A 26,482-nucleotide genomic window follows, 5' to 3' on the forward strand; every position below is an offset into this window, starting at 1 on the left:
TAAAAAAGTATTTATTAGATCGTAGTCTGGCAATATTTTATACACGTTATATCTAATTTTTTTTTTTTTTTTTTTTTTTTTTTTTCTACATTCGGTAACCTCACAGCAATCTATACATTACTTAATCTTATAGTTTTCTTCGTTCGAGTTAGCAGTATTCAACTCTACAATTTCTCATCATGTTCAAGTCTTAGCAACGTTTTTCGGGCCGTGCCAGTTTTTTTTTTTTTTTTTTTTTTTTTTTTTTTTCTTGGCATACCACTTTCAAAATTTTTCCTATTTCAAGCCAATATATTGTAGATTCTATGATCATGAGGTCTAGTGATTATATTATTAATATTTACCTTACAATATTTACTTGATATTTTAGTCTGGTGGTCTGATCAACACTGAAATTTTCGCAGGATTAGCCACTTCAATACTATTACAACTTCTCCTAATTAACCACTACAACACTAACAAGCTATACTTTCTGTTTTTTTTCTGCAATTTTGCGAGCTCTGTCAGTATCCTTGAGTTTTGTTTTGTGTTTTGTTTCTACAGTTTTACGGTTTTACAATCTGCAATTTTGTGAGCTCTGTCAGTATTCTTGAGTTGTTTTTTTTTTTTTGTGTGTTTTGTTTCTACAGAATATTTTTTTCATAGAATATAATTATCTTTTTATTTAAATATGATTATTTTTACATAGGACGAATAGCCATTGTAAAATATGGAAGAGCCTGAAAGACAATTAATAAAATAAAATAAATAATAAAAAAATAAATTTCTTTATCCACTAAAACAGATGCATCCTTTGCGACAGAAAAATTCGATACTAGCGACGGCGACTTGGAGAGTGATATTTTTCCTTCATCTTGAACTTGACTGACTTTGTAAATTTTTTTTTTTTTTTGCTAAAAGTGATAAATTTTTTTTTTTCAAAATGATATACATACAACATGAGTCAAATATATTAACAAACATACTTTTGTATAAATTGTAAAAAAAGAGAACAATGAAACACCTGAAAAGACCAAAATGATGAAAAACTGAAAAGAAACCCTCGAAAAAGTAGCCTATGTAATCGTCTAACCCACAACACTCAAACATGCAAGGACGTCAAAATTTCCGTCAGTTTGGAGTCCTTCAGTGCCGCTTGTTCTGGGGTAAACGAACGACTCGATCGTTCACCTCTCAGGCAAGCAACCACTGATCGGATCAAAACGAAGGAAATTTTGCGTCGTATGCCATTCACAACCTCACTTTTCGAGCATTTTTGTTTTGCCGAGATTTTATCAGCTAACCTGCTCATAAAAATTGAGCATTCTCGGGCTACACCACCTGTAGCACCAAATACTAATGGGGTGAAAGTCCCTTTCTCAACTTGAAGAATCCGTTCGTTATATGCTCTCTTCTTTTGCTTTTCAAGGGAAGTGAATGTAGTGCCAATAGATTTTATGCGATAGCTCGGAGCTAAAAGGTTGCAAACCTTCACGTCAAAAAATGCTCTTTGATACCGCTGCCAAAATCCATTAGCACTAACATCCGCCCTAGCTTCATTCCCAGTAACAGATGAGCGTGGTAAATCGACCTGTTCACGAGACAAATCCATAAGCTGGGGCTCGATCGACACGTCGTGACAGACTTCATTCATCATGGTTGCCAGAGTATCGCGAACGTTGTTATGTCGATGGATAACGTAGCCGCCAAGATGGCAAGATAGCGCATGGTCGATTGTGAAGTTGGCTGAGCAGGCACATTTGATGGGCAGTCGCTTCATTTCCCAGCCATACCTCATGTGGAGTGCGTCAGCGAATTCACGTTTATTCAATACAAAATTCTCTTCTTTCAGTGGAAGAGTGGTCAGCCTTGAGATGAAGCGATTTCCAAAGCTTTTTGGTTGATTGATGGGAGTTGTTGAACGATTTGATCGAGTTATCGTTTTTGTTCTCCAATTCGTTTAGCGGCTAGTGATTTCAACATCTTTTTCGATTGACTTGGATCAATTGATTCATTTGATTGTGTTATGATGCGCTCGACTAGCACTTTAGTTGCCAAACGACTTGTTTCGTTTTGAAATTTAGCCTCATCCTCGATGTTGATGATTCCAAGGCCTCCCATCTTGATCGGAAACGAGAGGATCTTCCTTTCAATATCGGAGCACTGTCTGCCATCACATATGGCTGGTATGAGGTGAAAACGGATGACATTTTCGATGGGTCGAAGCAATTCTGATATATCGTCTAGAGTTCGGATGATATAGTTGAATTTTTGCCGACAGCTTCGGAAACACCAAACCATTTGTTAAAGTCATGAGCAACGATTTGTTAGAAGTCTCTACTGACTCACACCACAAGAATAAGTTGAGAGTTGTCAAAGATGAATGTAATAAGAAGGACGGAAAATGGCACAAGACTGTCTTTGAATACACTTCAAAGGTCGGTGATAGATTGCCAATTAGAGATATTGCAGTCTTTGATGTTGCTGACAAGGGAGAAGAGTTCGGAATCGAACTTGGACCAGTTTGCTTTTCTTGAAGAAAATGACTTTCTTTGAGAGAGCAAGACTGAAGAATGATAGAGATTTTTTATCTCTTCATTATATGATTGAGATCTGGTCCTTGTTTTGTTGCTGATTTAACTAGGGCTAGCCCCGAGGTTTCTTTACAATTAAACTTCAGATCGCACAAATTTTAAGGACCAGATTTTCAAGCTCAACAAAATCATTCAAAGTTTTGTTTTTAAACTTAACTTATAAATTCTTTGTACAGAATTTTTTAGAATTTTATACATGTTACATACTTTATTTTTTTTGAAAAAATTATAATGCACGCGCGATGGGAAAATGCAAACCGGCTAAAACACCGGGGGGTAAATTAAAAAAATAAATGCAAAAAATACCAAAAATATATACGAAATCTATTGTTGTTATTTATTTAGAGGTCATTAGATCAAAATTGGCTCAAAATGGGCTTTAGGCAATCCAATAGAAAATTTTGGATAGGATTGATCTTACTGACCTTACAAAAAGACTTTATTAAGAATTTGATGGCCGCATCTGACCCACAAAGAATTATGGGGGTTGTTAACAAAGTTTTGACTTGGCGACAAAAGGACAAACAGTCCCTGAAAGTCCATGTAAACATAGCAAACAAAGGAGATATTGAATTTTGTCTTAAATCTTGTTTACTCCATAAACAAGATGGGTTTCCTGCTGTTCACAAAATCTGTGTTGTTTTCATCATTGCTTAGTTATGAGGGTGGTTCTGAGTAATAGCTTTTAGAATAGACACTCAAGTGTTTGCTTTACGAGTCAACATGGAGAACAAAAGTCAAATGTTGTGCTTCATTGTTTAGATCAGTCGGAAGTGATGCTTTTCTTTTGTTCGACTGTCATTTCATTGTATGACGAATTTTGACGAGCTAAATATCAATCCTTAAATTGACGGCACCAAAAAAATTGTAAAGACGCTAAAAAAAAACGGGCACTCCCTCCATCTGATATGTTTTTTGTTCAAAATGTAGTGAAAATAGAGTAGTTATGCAGCTGCTAAGGAGAGTCTGTTTGATTTAAGCTTAAGAATAAGGTTTACGAGAACAGTTGACTTCGCTGTGCTATTTAACTTTAGTGACCTTGTCATATTTTCGGATTAGCCAATCAAAACAAGGGATAGGAACAATAGGATAGTGTTTCAAGGATTCCATAAATGATACCCGTGGAAAGTGAATGAGATAGAGTAGGAAAAGCGAGGAGTGGTTCAAAGAGCAACCTTACTTTAGAAATGTAATACCCAGAGGGTAAGAGAGGGAATAAATTTTTTAAGCAAAAAGTCAAGGTCTTACATATCTTGTTATATTTGTCTTAATGATATCAAGTAAGGGGAAGTAAAGGAAGAAATCTCAAGGGTTGGAACCAAAATATCAAATAAATGATTACATCCTAAAGAAGGATTTTTCTATCAGAAACCCGAAGAAAGTATATAGCCAAAAAAATTCTATCAGATATTTCTTAGAATCTAGAGAAAATTTTTGCGGTTTTGAGCGTCTTAATTCGAGATTTATGATTTCAAAACTTTGGTAAAAAACTGAAAATAATACAAAACAAATTTATTCTAGAATTACTGAGGAGACCATTTTTATACATTACATCTCATTGACAACAATGTATTATGAGATGACATACAGTAAATCAAGAGCCAAAATGATTTTAAAAATCGTGATATTTTTTATTATGAGCTGCTAAAAGAAAAAAGGGCCATAAATCACGAAGTTAAACGGAGGGTAATTTTTAATGAAAAACCTTAAAATCTGATACCCAGTAAAGCTAAAACTCGAAAACACTTGTTTGAAACTTTAAAACAAATAAACTAAGGTTTTTCTGAAGTTAAAGGTCTCGAAATGAAGGGTAGAAATTTTTTCTTGTACACGTTTTTTTATAAGAACATCCAAAAATTTTGAAGCCTTTGGATGTTTTGTGTTTAAAGCCTAAAATGTTCTTAACATGTTCTTATTTTGACCATTTTGTGAGAATTCTGGTCCATTTTCCCGAGATATTGGGTATTTTATATAGTCCGCAAAGCCTTAAATGTTCTTCACATGTTCTTAAAATTTTGGCCGTAGAAGTCTTGTGTTCTTATAAAAAAACGTGCAATGCTCATTATGCTGTTGCATCATGGCCTAGCGAATTTATTTCTAAACGGACGGCAGATAATTTCAAAAGGAGGAAATCAGCACACTTGACATTTTCTTTCCTTGAAAAGGTCATATTACTCGTTAAGTAACAGAGGGAAAAATTTTTTAAGCAAAACACGCCTGTCTAGAAATTTTTTTCTTACGAAGTATCGGAAACACGTAGCTTCAATTTATGCATCAATGTGTTAAACAAGTTTTATGTTAGATCATTATGAGCTAGTCTCTGGAATAAATACTGGTCGAAGCAAAGTTTTTTGTTTCAGACAGGTTTTTCAGCCCAAACTTTTATACTCTCATTGAATATATTGCCAAAAATGCACCATTTTTCAGCCTGTGCTGGGACTAAAGAATTCGAGCACTGAATAAAATTTGTGAAAAACAACACATTAAAAAAAAACCAATCAAATTCAGAAAATTAATTTGAAGACTACATCATTAGAATTTTGGTATAAATTAAAATTCCGAATCTCATTTCCAAGCCAAAAGAAAAGGAATTTGAAAAAAATTCGAGCACGTCAAATCATTTGAAAAATAGGGAAATAAACAAAATAGAGAAGACAATTTAAACGTTTTTTGTAAGAACATCCATAAGATTGGGTTCTTAACTTTGTGAGTTTTAAGCCTAAAAATGTTCTTATTTTCACCTTGTTGAGATACTTTGTCCATTCTCCCAAGAAGTCAGATGTTTTAGAGTCTGTAAAGCCTTGAAATGTTCTTAGCTTGTTCTTATTAATTTGGCCATCAAAGCCTTAGATTCTTATATAATTTGTTCTTATAAAAAACGTGCTAGTCATTAACACTGTTTGGTGACTTCAACCTTGTGTAAACAAAACAGTTGATAGAGAAAGAAAGATATTCAAGTGTTTGAAAAAGGGGTTCACTATGGCTGTGTTTACATTATAAACATTGGGTCATTCCATTCCACTCTGTTTACATTGTCAACATTCTTACTATACCCCAATACACGTTTTTTTTATAAGAACAAACTATATAAGAACATAAGGCTTCGAGGCCCAAAAATTTAAGAACATTCTAAGAGCATTCTAAGGCTTTGGGGACTTAAAAACATGCATTTTCTTAAGAAATTACATCAAAATGCTCAAAAAATGCTGAAAATAAGAACATTTTAAGAACATTTTTAGGCTTCAAATCAAAAAAACTAAGAACATCCGAAGGCTTTGAAAATTTTTGACGTTCTTATAAAAAAAAAAACGTGTACTGTCAGTTGATAGAATTATGAAAGGAAAGGCGCCTCAAACCTTTCTTTATCCCCTCAAATTAGACAATGATTTTAGCACCTTAGGAACCTTATGGCCTTTCTGACATCCGGTATACTTTTAAATAATAATGTCAGGAAACATAACCGATAGTTTGTGGCATTTTGATTTCTACTGGACTCATACACGTTTTATATATAAGAATGAAGTATATAAGAACATAAGACCAAATTGCAGCCTACAGAAAGTTTTGAGAAACTTAAAAACTTTAGAATAGCATTAAAAGAATTCGAAATTTTTCGACACTTATAAAAAAACGTGTAAACATATCTTTCAAGTTTAAAGGGGTTAAAACAAATGACTAATTTTCTCCATTCTGATTATATTTTACAGCGGGGAAACCAGGAGAATGTCCAGTGATTGTATAGCTCGGAGAGAAAGGCGGCATAGGGGACGAAAAAGGTCCTGGACCAAATGCTGGAGGTGAATTTGATAACCTTAATGAAAATGGTTTTGTCACACCAAAAGAAGGGCCACCAGGACCATTAGGGCCAAAAGGACGCGAAGGTCCCCGAGGACCATATGGAGAACGCGGAGAGCCAGGACTTCCTGGAGAAGCTGGCGGTGCTGGCGAAAAAGGAGAACTTGGTCCAACCGGATCTGCTGGAGAAGCTGGTCGCGATGGAATCAATGTAAGTAACGTATGGGACAAAAAAATTGCTTTGGAGCTTCCTTTCTAAAGGAGGGAGGATGTTGAAATTCTTCATTTAGATGACAAAAACCGATTTAAAATTTGAAAACATAACTATTGTCAATTTTTATTGAAGAAAATGACTGAGAAGGAATGATTTCTATTAAAACTCAAAGAACTTCTTTTTGATATACTTCAAAATTGGAAACGCAAATATAAGATGAAGGAGTGAATGAATGAATAAATAACCTTTTTTATTAGGGTGAACGTGGAGACCCAGGAAGAATCGGCCAAACTGGACCAAGAGGAAGTCAAGGAGACCGAGGACCCCAAGGCGTCCGTGGAGCTGCCGGTTACAAAGGATTGAAGGGAGATCGCGGAGAGACTGGTGAAAAAGGAGGCACTGGAATTGAAGGAGATAAAGGAATAGCTGGAGACAATGGTCTGGATGGTGATAGTGGACCACGAGGACCACAAGGTTTACAAGGTTCCCCAGGACCTGCTGGAACATCAGGACCAACTGGACCTAAGGGACCACTTGGATCGACTGGACCTCCAGGACCACCAGTAAGTATTAGTTACTTAAATTCCCTTCACTTTTGACGTCAAAAAGAAACATTCTCGAATTGTATTTCATTATTTACAATATTTCCGCAGTTAAATCCTAAAAACGAGAAAATTAGATTGAAATAAATTTTGGCCAGATAAAAATGTAACACCAATGGCAAGATATCCTGAATATTAACTATTCCATAACTATTTTCAGGGACCTGCAGGATTACCAGGAACACCAGGAAAAGCAGGTGTCGATGGGGCCAAAGGAGAAGATGGAGCTTTCGGATCAAGAGGTGAACGTGGAGAACAAGGAATCCGTGGAGTGACTGGAGATGCTGGACCAAAGGGAGATGTTGGTCAACCTGGTGCCCGTGGCCGAGATGGTAGACAAGGGAAGAAGGGAAGCCAAGGTATGGCTGGACCTCAAGGACAACGAGGACCCCCAGGTACTCGAGGACTTCAAGGTTTAAGAGGACCCGACGGAAGTATTGGAGGAACTGGTACCCGAGGAGAACCAGGAGAACAAGGTGGTCTTGGTCTAGCAGGTCTCAAAGGAACTCGTGGAGATCCAGGACCACCAGGAAACCCAGGACCAGCTGGAGGACCAGGGAAACGAGGAAAAGCTGGTCGGGATGGGCCTAATGGGCCCGCAGGACCTGATGGCGAACGTGGACAACAAGGTTTACCAGGAAGCCCTGGAGACCCAGGAACCCCAGGACCAAAAGGGCAACAAGGAGACCGTGGAGAGATCGGTAAACGAGGATTGAAAGGATCATCTGGAGGACCAGGAGAGCCAGGAGAAGTTGGACCACAGGGAGATCGTGGACCATCAGGGCCACCAGGAAAATCAGGAAGACCAGGAAAATCTGGACAACGTGGTGTCCCAGGAAAAGACGGAAGGCCAGGACTGATGGGACAACAAGGACGACGCGGTCTTGTCGGATCACAAGGTCTTCAAGGACCAAAAGGAGCCAGAGGACCATCTGGAGGAATTGGTGAACCAGGAAGCGTTGGGCTTAAAGGTAATACTGGAGACAAAGGACAAAAAGGAGCCCAAGGACAAGCTGGACCTCAAGGTATCGATGGCGCTGCTGGAGAATTGGGTGCTCCTGGAGCCCCTGGAAATGCAGGAAGAACAGGACCACCGGGACCCGTCGGAGAAGCCGGTGCCCCAGGCCGTGATGGAGAACCAGGAAAAGATGGACTTCGAGGAGACAATGGAAAAACAGGAGAACAAGGTCCAAGAGGTCCACCTGGAGCTAACGGACCAACTGGCCTGAGAGTAAGTCGAACTTTTACTTGTTACCAAACCCAAATAATCTATAAGTTATCTGAAAAATGAGCTTTTTCTCGAAAAGTTAATGAGAGTCCTTGGCTAAACCTTAACGAAGCCTTATTTGCCAAAATAAAAAAATCATAGGTCATATAAATCATTTCAACAATTTCTTTCCTTTTAGGGATCGCCTGGATTGAATGGAGAAAGTGGAGAACCAGGAGCAGAAGGAATCCCAGGAGAAAAAGGACCTTCTGGACCAAACGGAGTCACTGGATCTCCAGGAGCACCAGGTGCCCAAGGATCTCCAGGAATGAGAGGACCCGATGGATCAAAAGGAGAACATGTAAGCAGTTTTCAAATATATAAATCTTAATCTCAAGGAAAAAAGTGAAAACCAGGGAAATTCATCTTTCAATCATCTTTCAATTGAGTCCTCTAGAGCAATCGAATTCACAGAGGCTAGTTATCACCACCTATACTAACAACTGTACGTAACTTTGCGTAAAATCTGCCAGCAAGGAAAAAACATTCGATTTTGAAAATTCAATTTTTCAGACAAATCGAATGTCTCGTCCATAATGGCGTAAACTTTGAAACTTTCCAACCTAGACGAAACTCAATTCATCTTTCTTTCCCATTTTCAGGGTTCCAGAGGGCCAAAAGGACAACCAGGAGAAAATGGCAAAAATGGACAAAGAGGAGCTGATGGATTACCAGGACCAGCTGGACCTTCAGGAGAAACTGGACCTAAGGGAGAAACCGGACGACCAGGAGCTAACGGACTTCAAGGAAAACGTGGAAAACCAGGATCACAAGGAAACCCAGGATCATCTGGATTACCAGGAGAGCCAGGATCTATTGGATTAAGAGGCGGAGATGGCTCCAAGGGAGAACGAGGACCTCGTGGAGATAAGGGTGTTTCTGGCAAATCTGGACCACCTGGACCTGACGGAGATGTTGGTCAAATTGGGCAGATAGGATCGGATGGTAACAAAGGATCGAAAGGCCCAAGAGGATCAGCTGTAAGTATAAAACCGATATTTATGAAGTGCTATATCCATAGTACAACTACCATCTGTATCTTTGCCTGTCTTGCTGTTTTTGTATCTTCATCCGTACATTTCGATAGCCAACCGTAGTGCAGTGGTAGAGCATCCCACTACGGTTCGCAAGGTTGTGGGTTCAACCCACAGCCGGGTCATACCAAAGATTCTCAAAATGGTACCTGATGCCTATCTGCTTGATGCTCAGCAATTAAAAGATCAAGGCTAAAGTTGAGCAATCCAGGGAGAAAGAGTGACGCCCTCCCCTACCTTCGGGCAGAGGTCTAAAGAGGAGCCTTCGGGTCGCCTCCGACTGCGGTCGCAAACTTACTTACTCTTACTTGATAACTCTAAAAACCTTACCAAAGAATGTTATGCAATAACTGATGTGATACCTTTTAAAACAATCTTAAATTACATTTTAGGGTAACCAAGGAGCACCAGGTATCCCAGGAAACCGTGGACGACGTGGGCCAACTGGAAACCGAGGACGTTCTGGACCACCAGGACCCTCAGGGCGTGATGGATCAAAAGGATCTCCAGGAGAAGCTGGATTACCAGGACGACCAGGAGACAATGGTGCACCAGGAATGGCAGGAAAGGACGGAAGCAATGGAGATCCAGGAGATGATGGTATCCCTGGTATTCAAGGAACAATGGGTGCTGCTGGACCAATAGGCGCCCGTGGATCCCCAGGACGTGTTGGTATGCCAGGATTTCCAGGATCTCAAGGAAAATCCGGTGAAAAGGGAGAACCAGGAGTTGCTGGAACCGCAGGAAAGGCTGGAAAGAAAGGACCTCCAGGACCACAAGGTGTCGCCGGTGCTACCGGATTCCCAGGAAAACCAGGAAAAGACGTAAGGACCCTTTAACTTTCTTTTATATACTTCAAAGCTATTTCAATGGAAAGTATTTCTGAACCTACTTGGTTTAATACGTTTACTTAATGTTTAATAATACCTGCGATCAATCATAACCTCATACGAGATAAAGGACATCAATAAATTTCCATTTTAAGGGAGCTGGTGGAAAAGATGGAAAAGCAGGAGGCCCTGGTGAAGTTGGAACAAAAGGTGATGCAGGAACACCCGGATATCCCGGATCACCGGGAACGGCAGGTATGCCCGGAATCGCTGGAGCTGCTGGTACTAAAGGCAAGAGCGGATCAAAAGGAATGGCTGTAAGTTGATGATATGAACTTTTGGAATTTTTAAAAGTTTAATTGTTGGTCCCATATTTACAAGATACAGAATTCATATAAATTATTAAAGGTAAGAGCTTAGAAGCTTGAACCAGACAGACAACATGGTTAGACATAGAACATTTTATAACTTTTCCCCGACAAATCTAGGTAGGGAGGGGGAGAAATAAACCACATTCAAAAGACTGATAATCGGAAGATCCTAAAGATATCCACTATGTGAAAATCTCAAATTTGATTACTTTTGTTCAATCTGTAGGGACGAGATGGAGCTAAAGGAAGCAAAGGTCTCCGAGGACGAGATGGAACCATTGGCAACAGAGGTGCCAAGGGAAACAAAGGAAATAACGGAGATACAGGAGAAAAGGGAGACAAAGGATGGAGAGGTATGACTGGCCCAACTGGTCTTCCAGGACCCATTGGTATGCAAGGAGAAGTCGGTGTCGACGGACCAAAAGGAGCCTCCGGACCCGCCGGAGATGATGGCCCAAGAGGACGCGCTGGACGTGAAGGGCCACCCGGAGGACTCGGAGATGCTGGACCAGAAGGAATTAAAGGATCCAATGGACCACGAGGACGAGGCGGTGAAGACGGTATTCCAGGACCTTCTGGACCACCCGGACCTCCAGGACCCCCAGGATTGCCAGGAGGTTTTGGTGCCGGTGGTTTGACTTTGCCACCGTTTGGCGGGAACACGGAGAAAGGACCAGCATACCAACAATACCAAGGCTACAAATACTACAAATCTGAAGAAGGCAAAGACTTCAAGACTGAAGCCAAGGAAACCCAAGGAACCGTTTTCTCATACGTTCTCAAACTTGATGAAACCATCCAAGGAATTGAGAAACCCGATGGTACTAAAGCATTCCCTGCCAAGACTTGCCAAGATTTACAAATGTGCCACCCAGATGTCGAAACAGGTAAAATACAATCCTTATTGACTTGAAGCTTTAGTAGGCCTTTCAAAGTAACTGAAGTGATATTGGAACAAAATAATCAGCGCTTAGAGACAACTTTGCTTTTTGGTAAATAAGAGCTTGAAAAGAGTCACATATTACAATTTGAACTATTTTTCAAAAGATATGAACTGGATTTTTTACTATCTACAAAGCTTTATTTATATTCTAAAGTTGGTTACAAGCATAGGTTAAAGGTTTTATTTTTAAAACAGTAATTTATGTGCTTCGAGGAATGAATTATGAATGTGTCTGTAATAAAACAAACAAAGGTGTACATTAAAAATACTTCCGTTAAGTTAAGAATTATAATTCTTCTTCCTACTTCAGACGAATACTGGTTGGATCCTAACGGAGGTTCATCATGGGACAAATTCCCAGCACGTTGTGACTTTGATAACAAGAAACACGAGACATGCGTGCCACCGCACAAAGCTACTTTCGACAAGAAAGAATGGGTCACCAGTGGTACTGATAAATGGACCTGGTTCTTACGCGATCTTGCCATCTCTGATGACGTAAGTACTAAATCTTTAATCGAAAGTGAAAACCACACTTGATTCAAATTAAGCATTTTCTAGCAATTCCTCAGTCCGAGGCTCCAAAATTAGGAAAAAAAGGATAAATATTCCTCAACAAATAAAAGTACAAGTTTTTCAGTAAGATCCAATCATCTTCAAAGCAACAAACTTAAAGGCAATGAATAAATTTAGGGGCTGCTTTTATGGAGGCGGGCTGGTCTGGCTAGGTGGAATGGTGGAATTTTCGAACGTTAAGTCACGGTTTTCTGACGAATCAAATGGCTAGAAACAGATCACGTGATGTTCGAAAATCCATCCCACCCCACATAGCCGGACCCGCCCACCTCCTCCCTCCATATGAACAGCTCCTAACAGATAATGAGTTTAAGATTGTAGCTCCTCTGAACATGAAAATCCATCGACTTACAAAAAGGGTTGGTCTAGTCCAAACCCTATTGAAGTTCAGCTAAATCTTTCTGAATCAGACTTATTAGTCGTTTTCATTTTCGGCTAAAAAATCTGTATCTTTAAATTTCTAAACTGCATGAACGATCTAACATGTATATTCCTTCAACATCTGAGAGACTTTTCAATCAAAGCTCCTTTTCTTATTCTCTAGTTCGACTTCCCAGCCAACAATGTTCAATTGAGATACATGCGCTTGAACAGCATGACTGTCCGACAAAACATCACCTATCACTGCAAGAACTCACACGCCCATACCGACAGCTTCGGAAACACCAAACCATTTGTTAAAGTCATGAGTAACGATTTGTTAGAAGTCTCTACTGACTCACACCACAAGAACAAGTTGAGAGTTGTCAAAGATGAATGTAATAAGAAGGACGGAAAATGGCACAAGACTGTCTTTGAATACACTTCAAAGGTTGGTGACAGATTGCCAATCAGAGATATTGCAGTATTTGATGTTGCTGACAAGGGAGAAGAGTTCGGAATCGAACTTGGACCAGTTTGCTTTTCTTGAAGAAAATAACTTTCTTTGAGAGAGCAAGACTGAAGAATGATAGAGATTCTTTATCTCTTCATTATATGATTGAGGTCTGGTCCTTGTTTTGTTGTTGATTAAACCAGGGCTAGCCAAGATGGTTTGCCTGGAGGGCGAGTTTATTACACATACCAAATCACACATTTTAAGGACCAGATCATAATTTTATATAACAATTACAAACACACATTATTGTACAGAAGTTTTTTAATAAACTACGTAGATAATTTTTTGAAAAAATATAATGCGCGCGCGATGGGAAAATGCAAACCGGCTAAAACACAGGGGGGTAAATTAAAAAATATGAATATGCAAAAAATATTAAAAAATATTAACTGAATGTGTCATTTCTTCGTCACCTATCCCTAAGATCAGCCAAAAAGTTTTTATAAGAACAATTTTATAGGAATACAAGTCTCAATTTTGACTTTTATAGTTGGGGGAAAATCGCTCGATTTTTTTAGTCAAAGCACTTGCTATACATTTTTTGGAAAGGTAAGGGGTAGGGGAATCAAAATAACTTGGGTGCCATTTTTTTTTCGGACACTTTGGTGTGATTTTCGGACAAATACGACGGTCTCAGGCAAAAATCATAGGGTGAAAAAATTAATGAAAATTTTAGCTTGAGAAAACGGAGACCTGTTGTATATTTTTAGAAAGCTCTCAAAAAATTAAGATTAGTGATATATTGCGAGTATAGGTGATTTCTTTACCTAACTCGAGATATTGAGCTTACGAAAGCGCAAAAACTGGACAAAACTGCTTTTTCTGGCTGAAAAACACCGAAAAACACTGTTTTTAAGGATTAATATCTCAATTTATAAGCAACCATTTATGCTATAATAGAAATTTATACATCATTAGAAAGATATTTCAGCAGTGCCGTAGCTACCAAATAATTTTTTTAAGAGTGATTTTTTTCATAAAATGGAGTATTTTACCTTAGTAGGCCAAGGGTAGGCCATATGGCCCGGGCCAGAGCAGTGGGCCAGGTTTTCTACTTACCCTGTTTTTAGCCAATTTAGAGATTTAGATTTATTTCCCCCCTCGGGCCAAACCATGGTTGGCACTCATGGTGTCACTGAACTTATACCCTCTACGGCACTGTTCAGGGTAGCATAACTAAAAGATCAAAACTTTAAGGTTACAGATAGGTCAATTTGATTATTTTTAAAAAGTATCATTAATTGTTTAGCATCCTTTCTTTGATGAAATTGAACTGGAGTGGTTAAAGTGCAATTCAATGGCTTTCTAAATAAGTAATTACTTTTTCGACATATTTTTCTAATTTGGAATTATGACGCGATTTCAAAAGACGAACTTTGAACTTTGACGAGTTACTCTTCAAAATCTACTGAATATTTTTCAATGAAACCTTTTGTATTCGAAAGCCCTTGTTCTCCCCTACAAAACCGTGCTCCGCTTTATCATTTACACGCCCCATTCAAAAGATATTTAACTTTTCATGTTATGCGATGTTAAAAAACAGGTTTTTCACGTTTAAAGCGAGTTTTCTCCACAACAAAACCTCGAATCAACAATCGGAGGCACGGTTTTTCTATTCAACCTTTTCTGAATAGAATGACGTAGGTTTCAGAAATATCGACCAACCAGATCTTGTAGAGTAACCTTTCAAAGTTGGTATGTACACTGGATTTTTGAAGAAATTGTGATTCTGAGATATTTCAAAATTTAAAATCTTTTTATCTTTACCGAAAGATTCCCCCCCCTCTTTTATTGAAAAGTAAAAAGACCATTATTCCATTGTAAGACTTTATAATAGGGATATCGAAAGAAGCGTCGCTTTAAACTTCCCTTTACAGTTTTCTTTTACAATTCGAATAAAAGGCTCAATCAATAGGGATTATACATCGATAATGTTTTTAGCATTTTTTGCAATTTTGATACATGGTCCGTAAAATTTTGAATCTTTTACAGCAAAAAATTTTTTTTTGATGTAAAAAAAAAATTTTCTTCAAAGGAGCCCTATCTGTAACCTTAAGAACATTTGAAAAAAGAAAGCAATTTAGCGATGTTGGTTGAGAAATTGTTAAAGTAGAGAGTCCAAGTAATTTTGAGACAGCCTTTAACAACCCGTGAGTGGCTGTTGAAATTCCACCCCGACAAATGCCACGTTTTAACGATAGGTAAATTCGAGAACATAAAGCATGCACACCCGTATCAACTAAATGGAGAGCAACTTGAACATGTCTTTACAGAAAAAGATCTCGGTGTTTTGATAGACTCAGAACTTTCATTTGAAGAGCATATCGCTAAGCAAGTAAACAAAGCTAATTCTATGTTGGGATTGCTCAAAAGAGGATTTCAAGACCCTAGTCCTCACGTATTCCAGACACTTTATACCACCTTTGTACGACCACAGCTCGATCAGTATGGCAACCAAGATTACGTCGATCTATCAACGTGATCGAGAGTGTCCAAAGACGTGCGACAAAACTAGTAAAACCAATCTCACGGTTACCATATGCAGAAAGACTAAGACGCTTGGCGCTACCATCCCTTGAGTTTCGAAGACTTTTCTGTGACATGGTCCATGTGTATAAGCATATCCACATCTATGATAGTAAAACAACACCCAAAAAGTTTATTAAAAGGACGCGACCATGTAGAAAGCATATACACGAGCTTCAGATGAATTTCCCGGACGATGGAGTACGTGGTGCACAAAGCAAGTCCTTCTTTTATAGAACTATCTCAACATGGAACGCACTTCCAAAATACGTGGCAGAAGCATCATCGATAAAATCGTTCAAGAATAATTTAAACAAAGCATGGGCAATAATAAACCAGCTGCGCTGGAAGCTCCGACTTAAGTGATTAAAAGATACGAAGGATGAGTTTCTTGAGATAAAATGCGTATATACTAAAAACTAGATACTAAGAATGGTACAGTGTGAGCTGTCAGATCGAATCTGATGTGTGGCTGGACGTTACCAATCTCCATAATTTATTATGGAGTCACAGCCGTTCTATTGCAACAATTTCTAATATAAAGCACGCAAAGTAGTGATTAAAACACCTTGAGGAATATGAACTTTTCCCTGATCTGTTTTAAATATAATCATGATATATTTAAAATTTGAAAGGACAAGATTAAGTCGTTTTTCATTCATTCCCTTACTCGTTTGTACCCGTTTCCAGTGGTTTCCCATCCGTTTCGGGATTTGGTATCTAAGGATAAAATGAGCTAGCTGTGCTGAATATCACTTACAACTAATCGGAGAGAAAAGAGTAATTAGTAGAGTCATGGGAATCAAAGGGATAAATATTACAGAATGCTTGACATTTTTTTTGAAACAAGTGAAATATTATTAAATATAACAATGGAGAATTTTAAAAAGATTTTATAACTCTTTAAAAATAGTAACTTTATAAGGATTAATCGAATTAATTTTGAAGATAAAAGGGCCATAAAACTCCACGCAAAAAGAATCGGGAAACTTTCGCGAGGATTTACTTTCACAAATTATCTGAAAAAGCACCTTTAGAGCAAAGCAAGTGGTGTTTGCGCAAAAGATAGGAGCCAAAAAGCCACGTTGTAATCTTGATAATAGGATTACCAAAACAAAACTGTAAAAAGGGCAATTCTTTTTTATCCATAACCAAAGAATAAATATTGAATCAAATTTTATCTGTCAATGATAAAATGTTTTTTTTCTTTTCTTGTTAACTGTTCTCTGTAGTCCTCTTTCTAAACACTTCTTCGATAAACAAATCAAAACACATTTTCAAACATTAATTTCTGGCAAGCTTCAATAGTTTCATATTCGAAAAAAAACCGTTCGACACTGTCACATCATCGCTTCATCCTCGTTGAATTTGAATCAAAAGCTCCAATAGGAAAATTGCCCCGCATCGCTCAAAATGAGTCCATCACAAATTGTCACTTTACGCCGTTAGGTATTTTTTACCTAGTTACAAGGTTATTACAACGTAACATAACTTCAGGTGTTGCCAAAGCATTTTTCCATTTGTTGAGTTGTCCAAGTCTTGTCACATTGTATAACGTTCTAAATCTGGTAATTATGCTCCTAATAACCAAGGCTAGATCATTTTCACACACATAAACAATGATTTGTGTCATAAAAAATTGTATACCTTTTTATTGTTGCACTGTGGTGGATTTTTTGAAGGAGTTTCTCATGAAGCAAATGAACTTCTTTAAGTCGTTTCCCTCGTTCAATTCTTGAAGGCTGACTTCGAGGTCAGGAATCGGGACAGAATAGTCAGAAACTGTAAGAAGAAAAAAGTTGTAGATCAATAAATTCACAGTCAAATCCAAAAATCCAGTCAAATCCAGTCAAAAGTTCATAGATAAGCGAGCTGACTGGCAGAATACCTCTTAAAACAATCGAAAGAGACCATTTTGAAGTCCTGATTGCTATAGGTAATGAAAAATATTGATCTAGGCTCAGGGTTTTCATATTATAAGAGGTTTTTCCATTTTGAGCCTCAAAATATTCTTAGGAAAGAATTTTGAAAATTGTTGGTTGGGTTGAAATATATTTACCCTTGAAAAAGTCTCTAGCTACGAAAAAACACACGAAAAGACTAAAAAATAAAAACGAAGAAAAGATTGAACAAAATCTTGAGACATAATTCTTATAAGAAAACTGTATATAATGAAAAGAATTACAAGCAAACCTGTGTACTTTCCAGGGGAGCCTTCGACAGCCAAATTAAAGGAAAATTCTTTATCTTGATTCATTTCGTCGATCTTTGTAAATTTGAATGTCAGATGATCATCTAAAAGAAGAAATGGAATGAACTGGAACTCCAATAGTTGTACGCACTTTTTATTATTTTAGTGTCTTTTAGGCATCGGGTAAAGGGCTTGATGGTATTCTCAGGTACTCCAACGCTCTCGGCAATTTTCTTCCTAATTTCTTAAAGAGGGTACTATTATATCACCAAGTCAATTTAAGAAAGACCAAGGTTCATTTTGATTGAGTTAAACCATACCACCATGACTCAGCACACCTGCTTTTGCAAAATGGCCTCAAATCAGCTCAAACCAATAAAATTCCTTGTAGAAAGTGTCAATCAATCAATCAATCAAACCCTTACCAGGATTTGACAACACCTTCAGTCCAAGGTGTTCTTCAAAAAAACTTAAGCCTTTTTCAAGTTTTTCAAGGTGTTTTGCAACATTCTTCTCGGTATCTGCCACTTCTAGAAAATAAGAAGACAATTCAAAGTTAATCATACAGCCAATTCGATTGACTTCCAAATTTGCCATACTCACCAACTTTGCCAAATCTACAATTTCAATGTCAAAAGATCACAGCTTCATGGCAAATTTGTACATTGCTGCGCCGCCATTATGATTTCCGTTTTGTGATGCTTAGTCAGCAGTTTTCTGTCGGCGTTTGTAAACAAACGATTTTTTAACCAATCAAATTGCCGATCGGCATTGTTTTGCTTTAGCATTGGAAGGTCTTCTATTTTTCAAAATCTTTGACAAAAGTGGCAAAATTGGAGCGCAAAGAACACAGGTCTCGTGGAACAGTGTTTTGTATGGAGACGTATGGAGGTAAGTTCCAAAAATGCCAAGAATGCCAGATTCACCACATCTTTTTTAATTGGCATTTATGGCACTCAAATTTTGCCACATTTGCCAAATTTTTGTCAATCGAATGCAAAATAATTGGCAATCAGGGCAAAAATGGCATATTTTGAAGTCAATCGAATTGGCTGATAGTCAGCACTATATATATTGCAGGGAAGAGTACCAAATACAAAAATAGTTGCAAACCTTCTGATTTCTGTTTGACTGTGTTTTGGTTCTCCTCAAGTTTTTCTGCTTTAGTTTTACTTAGCAAGTTCTTCTGGCAAGATTGGGCTTTCAGTTTAACTAGTTCTTCAGATAAACATTGGATATCATTAGCTTGAGCATTTGAAACTAAAAGAAGAAATAATTTCAATTTTCAAATAAGTGACTGGTGGGGATAACCAGCTATTTTGTATTTTCTAACATGTAATAGAGCCACTAATCAAGGGAAGGAAATTATAGCAATTGAAAACTATTATAGCTAGAATAGCATCAGACTTTGGCCATCTGGGATGACAGATTTTGATGCCAAGTTTTCAAATGTCAACAAAGTGAAAGCCCAACGTCACAGAAAAGGAGCCCGGGAATGTTTTCCTAATAACTTTTAATTGTGACTTTGATTGAAGATGTAAGTGTAAACAGGTTCTCTTATCAGAATACCCCTGAGTGTATAGAGAGTATATAGCTCCTTCCTTTAAAGAGTATAGATTTCAACTAGCCAAAAGGCAACTTTTGACATATTTGACAAAACATTTTATTGTAACATTTACTTAATAATGGTCGAAATAAAACAGTAAACTTACATTCAGTTATTTTGGATATTTTGATAAATTCTTCAGTCTCTTGTTGTATCTGTTTCATGTCCTCTGTGAAAAAAGTGAAATGATAAAAGTTTTGTCGATTGTAATATCAAACAGGAAATGGAAAAATTAAGTGGGCCAAAAAGTTATGATTTCAGGATTTTTGGGACAGATTTTAACCTATTTTATAACATTTTATGTAATATATATGTAACTTAGCCAAATTATGCAAAATTTATCTTTTCAAAGAACAATAACAAATTATAGAGGTAGATAAAAGGAGGCAAATACACATTCATGACTATGCTCTAATCTGAGGCTTGAATCTTAAATTTTTTTATTCTTCATACCTTGATTTTTTTGAGTTTCCAAAATCCTTGAGGTCTTTTGTTTGAGAAGAAAATCTCTTGATTGCTCTGTCCAGTTTGAAAAATTGCATTGTTTCTTTTGACCTTGTGTTAATAAGGTGTCTATATCATCACAACTGGTAGCTGAGAACATGATTGCCACTGAAATTCTAATTATTGTTAGTTATTATTCAAGCTGAAATAAAACAAGAAATAAATCTGAATAAATATATTCAAATATCACTTAAAAATAAACACTTTACATATAAAAATTCAAAATATTGGGGGAGCCATCCAAACTCAAACTTGCCACGGAAATATCAATTGGACCTTCTATTTATGAACAGCTGGCCTAGTTTATAATGTTGCTGTGGCAATCATGAACTTAATCTCAAGATATTCAACACTTCTCTGAGGTTTTTTAAAAAATAACAGAGATAAATTCTTAACTTTTCCATGAAACTTCCCGAAATCAATTATCTCTGTAACATATCAAGTGGTTAAAAAAAACTTTGGATGTTTGGCAACACCTTTGAGTATGAACTTGAATATAATATATAAAGGAAGGTATAACTTAAATTTTGAACTGTTACTTTTTAAAATTGGTTCAGTAGTTTTTGAGTAATTGCTTTTCATAATAAAATTTCACTTTTCATATTAAAATTTCACTTTTCAAAATGAGCAAAAATGGTCGGAAAATGGGTGATTAAATGGACAACAAGAAAGACAAAACTGAAAAACATGGCTGTACAATAATGGTAAATTTGTTCTTTCTTTTTTATGAAGAAATTATTTATGAAGAGCTTATTATCAATTCTGGCATACTTGAGAGAAACGGAAGACAAACCCACACCACACTCTCTGGTCTATTCGTAGCACAAGGTATTTTGATGATGAGATGGAGAGTTTACAAGATGCTTCTTTCCAACAACATTTCTTATTATATATCGGAGATTTGATATCTAATCCATCAATTACTTATCTATTACTTATCAATCACAGCCAATCATCAATTATATTGATTAACTATGCCTGATTTATAAAAAGAATGCTGTAGTAATTAGTTTTATTCAATAGACCAGTTTGATTGCCTAAAAAGTGATTTCAGTCGACCCTTCCAATTTATTCCAATTTAACAAAGGACAATGGAATTAGACACAAAGTCACCCTAGACACAAAGTTGACAGATATGAGAAACATATTGAAGTGAAAACATAGTGAAAAAATAAGTGCATGGATATACTGCACATTCAAATCAAGAAGCATTGAAACTATGAAACCTTTATGGAAAGCACTAGCCATCTGTCATTTGTAAAAGTCAGAGATTGGGGAGAATTTGCTATCTCTCTGTTGTCAACATTAAACAAAAAACAAGCGATACTTTTATGGACCTACCTGGTTATCAAACTAATCAGTGAACATTGAAACAATGAAACACATAAGACATAACTGGTCAAAATACAAAAAAATAAAGAAAATGAAAGCATATCTATTGAGAGAAACTATCAACACTATTGAAAAAGATTTGTGAAAAAGAAATAAAAAAGCTATTAAGCGCTTTTCTTTATAAAAACCACTATCAGAAAAATGCACAGCTTAATAAATAAGGTTTCCAGAAAACTCAAACCGTCGAACTCTACCGTGACATTTTCTTCTGTTAGAAAAAATAATAATAAAAAAACAATTTGGCTAATAACATTGATATATGCTCATAAATAGTGATTCTTATAGATAAAGATTCGTTTTTCAGCCAAAAAAATAATAAGTGTTTACAGAAAACTCAAATCATTAGCCTCCACCGTGACATTTTCATCGTAAAAAAATTAATAAAAATAATAATAATAATAATATGGCTAAGAACATTGATGTATTCTTATTAAAAGTGGTTCTTATAGATAAAAATACGATTTTTGAGCCAAAAAAATTTTTTGCAAAAATCTGCTTGAGCCATCCTTTAACTATGATTGTACCCTACTTTCATGCTAAAAATCAGAAAAAATTAATGATCCAATTTTTCACAAAGTCCAAAAAACCCGTTTTTAAGCCGTTTTTTGGCCCAAATTTGCCTAAAAAATTTTTTTTTAGAAAATCGGGCTCCGTCACATTCAAGGGTTTATGGTCATGCACCTTTGTGCCAAAAATCAGAAAAAACTAATGAGCCAATCTCGAGAAAAGCTGGTAACTAACACACTAACTAACGAACGAACGAACATGGGTTAATTTATAGGACCTCCACCCCACCGGGGTAGGTCCAATAAAGGGGGCCTCTACTTGTTCAGCCAGAATTAACCAACCAAATTTTGTCATTCAATTCCTGAGATGAGGCACTTTGATTTGTTAGGCCTTGATCATATGCTAATAAATTCAAAATAATTCCGCACATGTAAATGGGTCTTTGTTGGAGGTCCGGAAAAATTTTATGTGAAATAGCCTATCCGACTCATTTTTCAACCATCCGAAGTCCAGGTCAGGTAACCTGAGATCAGATTGTGATTGTTTTCTGCCCACCACGCTGAAGCTTTAAAGAGATGGGTGAAAACATATCGATTTGACGAATATGCTGCTACTATCTCAAAACTGTACCGCGAGTGGTCCTAAATCCGACAGCGCTGCCTAAATCCGATGGGGTCTTTCAAAGATACAAACTAAAATAAAAACAAACCTTTCCCTGTGATGCAACGAAGATACCAAAGTGTTAATTAAACTGAGAGATTTGATACATTGAACCAATTAAACCAAATAACAATAATTGCTTCTTATATATACAAAACATAATTTTTAATTGCAATATGTACAACGTCATAAATGTTAACAGCATCATAAAAAGTAATTATTTTTACAATTCACACTTTTTAAAATTACATAAATTGACATCTTCACATTACGCAGCTATCTTGTTAGATGTTTTGTTTCGAGAGTTCTTGCAATAGTTTATCATTCAACTTGGGGAGGGAATGTTTGTAAACATAGAATTTTTTTCATAATAGTCATTGGGGGGGGGTCGGAATTAGGCAGGGCTGTCGGATTTAGGACCACTCACGGTAAGGACTGTGTTTGTCTAAAAGGACTGGGAATGACAAAAGAGTTATGTGATGGTATTTATGAATAGGGCATCATAACAGGAAAATCTAGATTTTGACCTTCGGGCGCACAACAAGATTCTTGTTGTAGAATTTTTCGCGGGAGGACTATTTTCCTCAGATGGTTAATTTTCAAGGGCCTTCAGAGGTTTACTGTGCCTGTAAGAAAATTATGACCAGCTGTTATATCAGGTTATGGTCAAGGGGCGTTAAAAGCTGCCTCGGGGCCATTCAAAAGGTATGTTGTACGCTCAGAAGTAAGCAAAACTAAACCCCCTCCCCCTTGTATGCTTGCGTACGCTTTGACAGTACCCCTTTCTGCGTACGTACACTATCTATCTATCTATATGTTTAAGTAATATCAGGACTGAAGGCCCATTCTTGTTACGCTTTTATTAAGTTGAAGTTGGTTTGATATTCTACGTTTGACGTTTGATATTCGTTTGATATTCGTTTGATATTCTCAAATTTGCGTTTTGAAGTTTTTGTGACTACTTTTGGAATTGGAAACTATTGGAAGCCAATAGAGTTTATTCTCAAGGGTGTGTGTGCAAAATTTCAGCGCTCTCCGTCGCAGCGTGCTCCCTCTAAAAATTGGTAACCGTCAAACCTCATTTCGGCCGAAATGACAAGTTGGGCTCCTGTGGGGGAGAGCGGTTATCTTTGGAACTGGAAACTATTGGAAGCCAATAGAGTTCATTCTCAAGGGTGTGTGTGCAAAATTTCAGCGCTCTCCGTCGCAGTGTGCTCCCTCTAAAAATTGGTAACCGTCAAACCTTATTTCGGCCGAAATGACAAGTTGGGCTCCTGTGGGGGGGAGCGGTTATCTTTGGAACTGGAAACTATTGGAAGCCAATAGAGTTTATTCTCAAGGGTGTGTGTGCAAAATTTCAGCGCTCTCCGTCGCAGCGTGCTCCCTCTAAAAATTGGTAACCGTCAAACCTCATTTCGGCCGAAATGACAAGTTGGGCTCCTATGGGGGAGAGCGGTTATCTTTGGAACTGGAAACTATTGGAAGCCAATAGAGTTTATTCTCAAGGGTGTGTGTGCAAAATTTCAGCGCTCTCCGTCGCAGTGTGCTCCCTCTAAAAATTGGTAACCGTCAAACCTCATTTCGGCCGAAATGACAAGTTGGGCTCCTGTGGGGGGGAGCGGTTATCTTTGGAACTGGAAACTATTGGAAGTCAATAGAGTTTATTCTCAAGGGTGTGTGTGCAAAATTTCAGCGCTCTCCGTCGCAGCGTGCTCCCTCTAAAAATTGGTAACAGTCAAACCTCATTTCGGCCGAAATGACAAGTTGGGCTCCTGTGGGGGGGGAGCGGTTATCTTTGGAACTGGAAACTATTGGAGGCCAATTTTTAGAGGGAGCACGCTGCGACGGAGAGCGCTGAAATTTTGCACACACACCCTTGAGAATAAACTCTATTGGCTTCCAATAGTTTCCAGTTCCAAAAGTAGTCACAAAAACTTCAAAACGCAAATTTGAGAATATCAAACGAATATCAAACGAATATCAAACGTCAAACATAGAATATCAAACCAACTTCAACTTAATAGAGTTTATTCTCAAGGGTGTCTGTGAAAAATTTCAGTGCTCTCCGTCGCAGCGTGCTCCCTCTAAAAATTTGTAACAGTTAAACCTCATTTCGGCCGAAATGACAAGTTGGTCTCCTGTGGGGGAGAGCAGTTATCTTTGGAACTGGAAACTATTGGAAGCCAATAGAGCTTATTCTCAAGGGTGTGTGTGCAAAATTTCAGCGCTCTCCGTCGCAGCGTGCTCCCTCTAAAAATTTGTAACCGTCAAACCTCATTTCGGCCGAAATGACAGTTGGGCTCCTGTGGGGGAGAGCGGTTATCTTTGGAATTGGAAACTATTGGAAGCCAATAGAGTTTATTCTCAAGGGTGTCTGTGCAAAATTTCAGCGCTCTCCATCGCAGTGTGCTCCCTCTAAAAATTTGTAACCGTCAAACCTCATTTCGGCCGAAATGACAGTTGGGCTCCTGTGGGGGAGAGCGGTTATCTTTAGAATTGGAAACTATTGGAAGCCAATAGAGTTTATTCTCAAGGGTGTGTGTGCAAAATTTCAGCGCTCTCCGTCGCAGCGTGCTCCCTCTAAAAATTTGTAACCGTTAAACCTCATTTCGGCCAAAATGACAAGTTGGGCTCCTGTGGGGGAGAGCGGTTATCTTTGGAATTTGAAACTATTGGAAGCCAATAGAGTTTATTCTCAAGGGTGTCTGTGCAAAATTTCAGCGCTCTCCGTCGCAGCGTGCTCCCTCTAAAAATTTGTAACCGTACAACCTCATTTCAGACGAAATGACAAGTTGGGCTTCTGTGGGGGAGAGTGGTTCTCTATGGAACTGGAAACTATTGGAAGCCAAAAGAGGTTATTCTCAAGGGTGTCTGTGCAAAATTTCAGCGCTCTCAGTCGCAGTGTGCTCCCTCTAAAAATTTGTAACCGTCAAACCTCATTTCGGCCGAAATGACAAGTTGGGCTTACATGGGGGAGAGCGGTTATCTTTGGAACTGGAAACTATAGGAAGCCAATAGAGTTTATTCGGGGTTTATTCTCAAGGGTGTCTGTCGCAGTGCGCTCCCTCTAAAAATTTGTAACCGTCAAACCTCATTTCGGCCGAAATGACGAGTTGGGCTCCTGTGGGGGAGAGCAGTTAGCAGTTATATGCCATTATAAGGTAAATTGGTAGTATGTAACATGAGGAAAAATAAGATTAACACTTAATCAAATTTTACAACTTACTCTCGGGTGCCTAATAAACTTACGTTTATTCTTTTCGTGTCAAATTTCCTGCCATCTTATAATGACCTGTACATTTATTTATTTTGAGGAATTTTCCCACCTGTATGTTTATTTTCTCCTGTACGTTTATTTATTCCAGCCCTGTGAATCCAGGTCGGCATTCGGCAATGTCGACCTGAAAGCCGGCGTAACCTGAGCTGAAGTCGGCTTTTATTTGCCGACGTAATTTACACTCTAGGTTGGCGTGCCGACAAAAGAAATGTTTTGGGTCGGCTTTTAAAGAGGAAAAATATTATTTGTTAGATTAATCTAATTGTGCTATCATTTGATAACACACGATAATCGAGCCTCATTCCATTCTCTTTATAAAACATAAAACTTATTAACACAATTATTAAGGATAGTTAAACTAACTGTAGGAAATTTATTGTCTTTGCCGACCTAAACAAGCTACTTAGGACGGCTTTGCGGACCTAAAATGACCTCTAGGTCGGCAAAATTTTGCCGGCCTACGGCCGGTTTTGGTACGTAAGTGCCGATATAATTTCATTCTGACCCAATATTGCCCGATCCATACTGGAAAAAATTTGTTATTTTTTGTTCAAGTAAGACGTGTAGAAAGGCAATTAATTACATTCGAACATATTGTGGGAGATTTCAAATGTTGCACGAGTAAATTCGAACGGCTAGTTCGAAACACGGGTCACGGGTCCGGGTCACGGGTCACGGGTCCGGGTCACGGGTCCGGGTCACGGGTTACGGGGCACGGGTCACGGGTCACGGGGTGA

General features: G+C 37.8%; 2 protein-coding genes across 2 annotated transcripts; one reads left to right on the top strand and one right to left on the bottom strand.

Annotated features, from left to right (window-relative positions):
- Positions 1–2,291: 2,291 nt before the first annotated feature.
- LOC136820445 (collagen alpha-1(II) chain-like) lies at positions 2,292–13,471 on the top strand. Its single transcript, XM_067076633.1, has 11 exons — positions 2,292–2,501; positions 6,316–6,579; positions 6,840–7,145; positions 7,345–8,415; positions 8,591–8,752; positions 9,054–9,431; positions 9,878–10,309; positions 10,471–10,632; positions 10,913–11,573; positions 11,940–12,127; positions 12,750–13,471. The coding sequence occupies exons 1-11, from the start codon at positions 2,292–2,294 to the stop codon at positions 13,113–13,115; spliced, it is 4,200 nt and encodes a 1,399-aa protein (XP_066932734.1). The 3' UTR covers positions 13,116–13,471.
- A 3,357-nt stretch (positions 13,472–16,828) lies between these two features.
- On the bottom strand, positions 16,829–20,068 carry LOC136820454 (uncharacterized). Its single transcript, XM_067076640.1, has 6 exons — positions 19,859–20,068; positions 19,512–19,574; positions 18,913–19,059; positions 18,225–18,329; positions 17,802–17,903; positions 16,829–17,390 (listed from the first exon to the last, which is right to left on the bottom strand). Exons 1-6 carry the CDS (start codon positions 20,007–20,009, stop codon positions 17,260–17,262), a joined length of 699 nt encoding a protein of 232 aa, XP_066932741.1. The 5' UTR covers positions 20,010–20,068; the 3' UTR covers positions 16,829–17,259.
- Positions 20,069–26,482: the final 6,414 nt, after the last annotated feature.

The sequence above is a fragment of the Clytia hemisphaerica genome, unplaced genomic scaffold (assembly GCF_902728285.1).
Source record: "Clytia hemisphaerica strain Z4C2 unplaced genomic scaffold, Clytia hemisphaerica genome assembly, whole genome shotgun sequence".
Lineage (NCBI taxonomy): Eukaryota > Metazoa > Cnidaria > Hydrozoa > Leptothecata > Clytiidae > Clytia > Clytia hemisphaerica.

Excerpts from the sequence above, each read along its gene's own strand:
- LOC136820454 (XM_067076640.1), bottom strand. The coding sequence starts at position 20,009 with ATGTTCTCAGCTACCAGTTGTGATGATATAGACACCTTATTAACACAA. Across the intron at positions 19,060-19,511 it reads AATATCCAAAATAACTGAAT|TTTCAAATGCTCAAGCTAAT; the intron begins GTAAGTTTACTG and ends TTCTTCTTTTAG. Across the intron at positions 17,391-17,801 it reads CTCCCCTGGAAAGTACACAG|TTTCTGACTATTCTGTCCCG; the intron begins GTTTGCTTGTAA and ends TTCTTCTTACAG.
- LOC136820445 (XM_067076633.1), top strand. The coding sequence starts at position 2,292 with ATGAGCAACGATTTGTTAGAAGTCTCTACTGACTCACACCACAAGAAT. Across the intron at positions 8,753-9,053 it reads ATGGATCAAAAGGAGAACAT|GGTTCCAGAGGGCCAAAAGG; the intron begins GTAAGCAGTTTT and ends TCCCATTTTCAG. Across the intron at positions 12,128-12,749 it reads ATCTTGCCATCTCTGATGAC|TTCGACTTCCCAGCCAACAA; the intron begins GTAAGTACTAAA and ends CTTATTCTCTAG.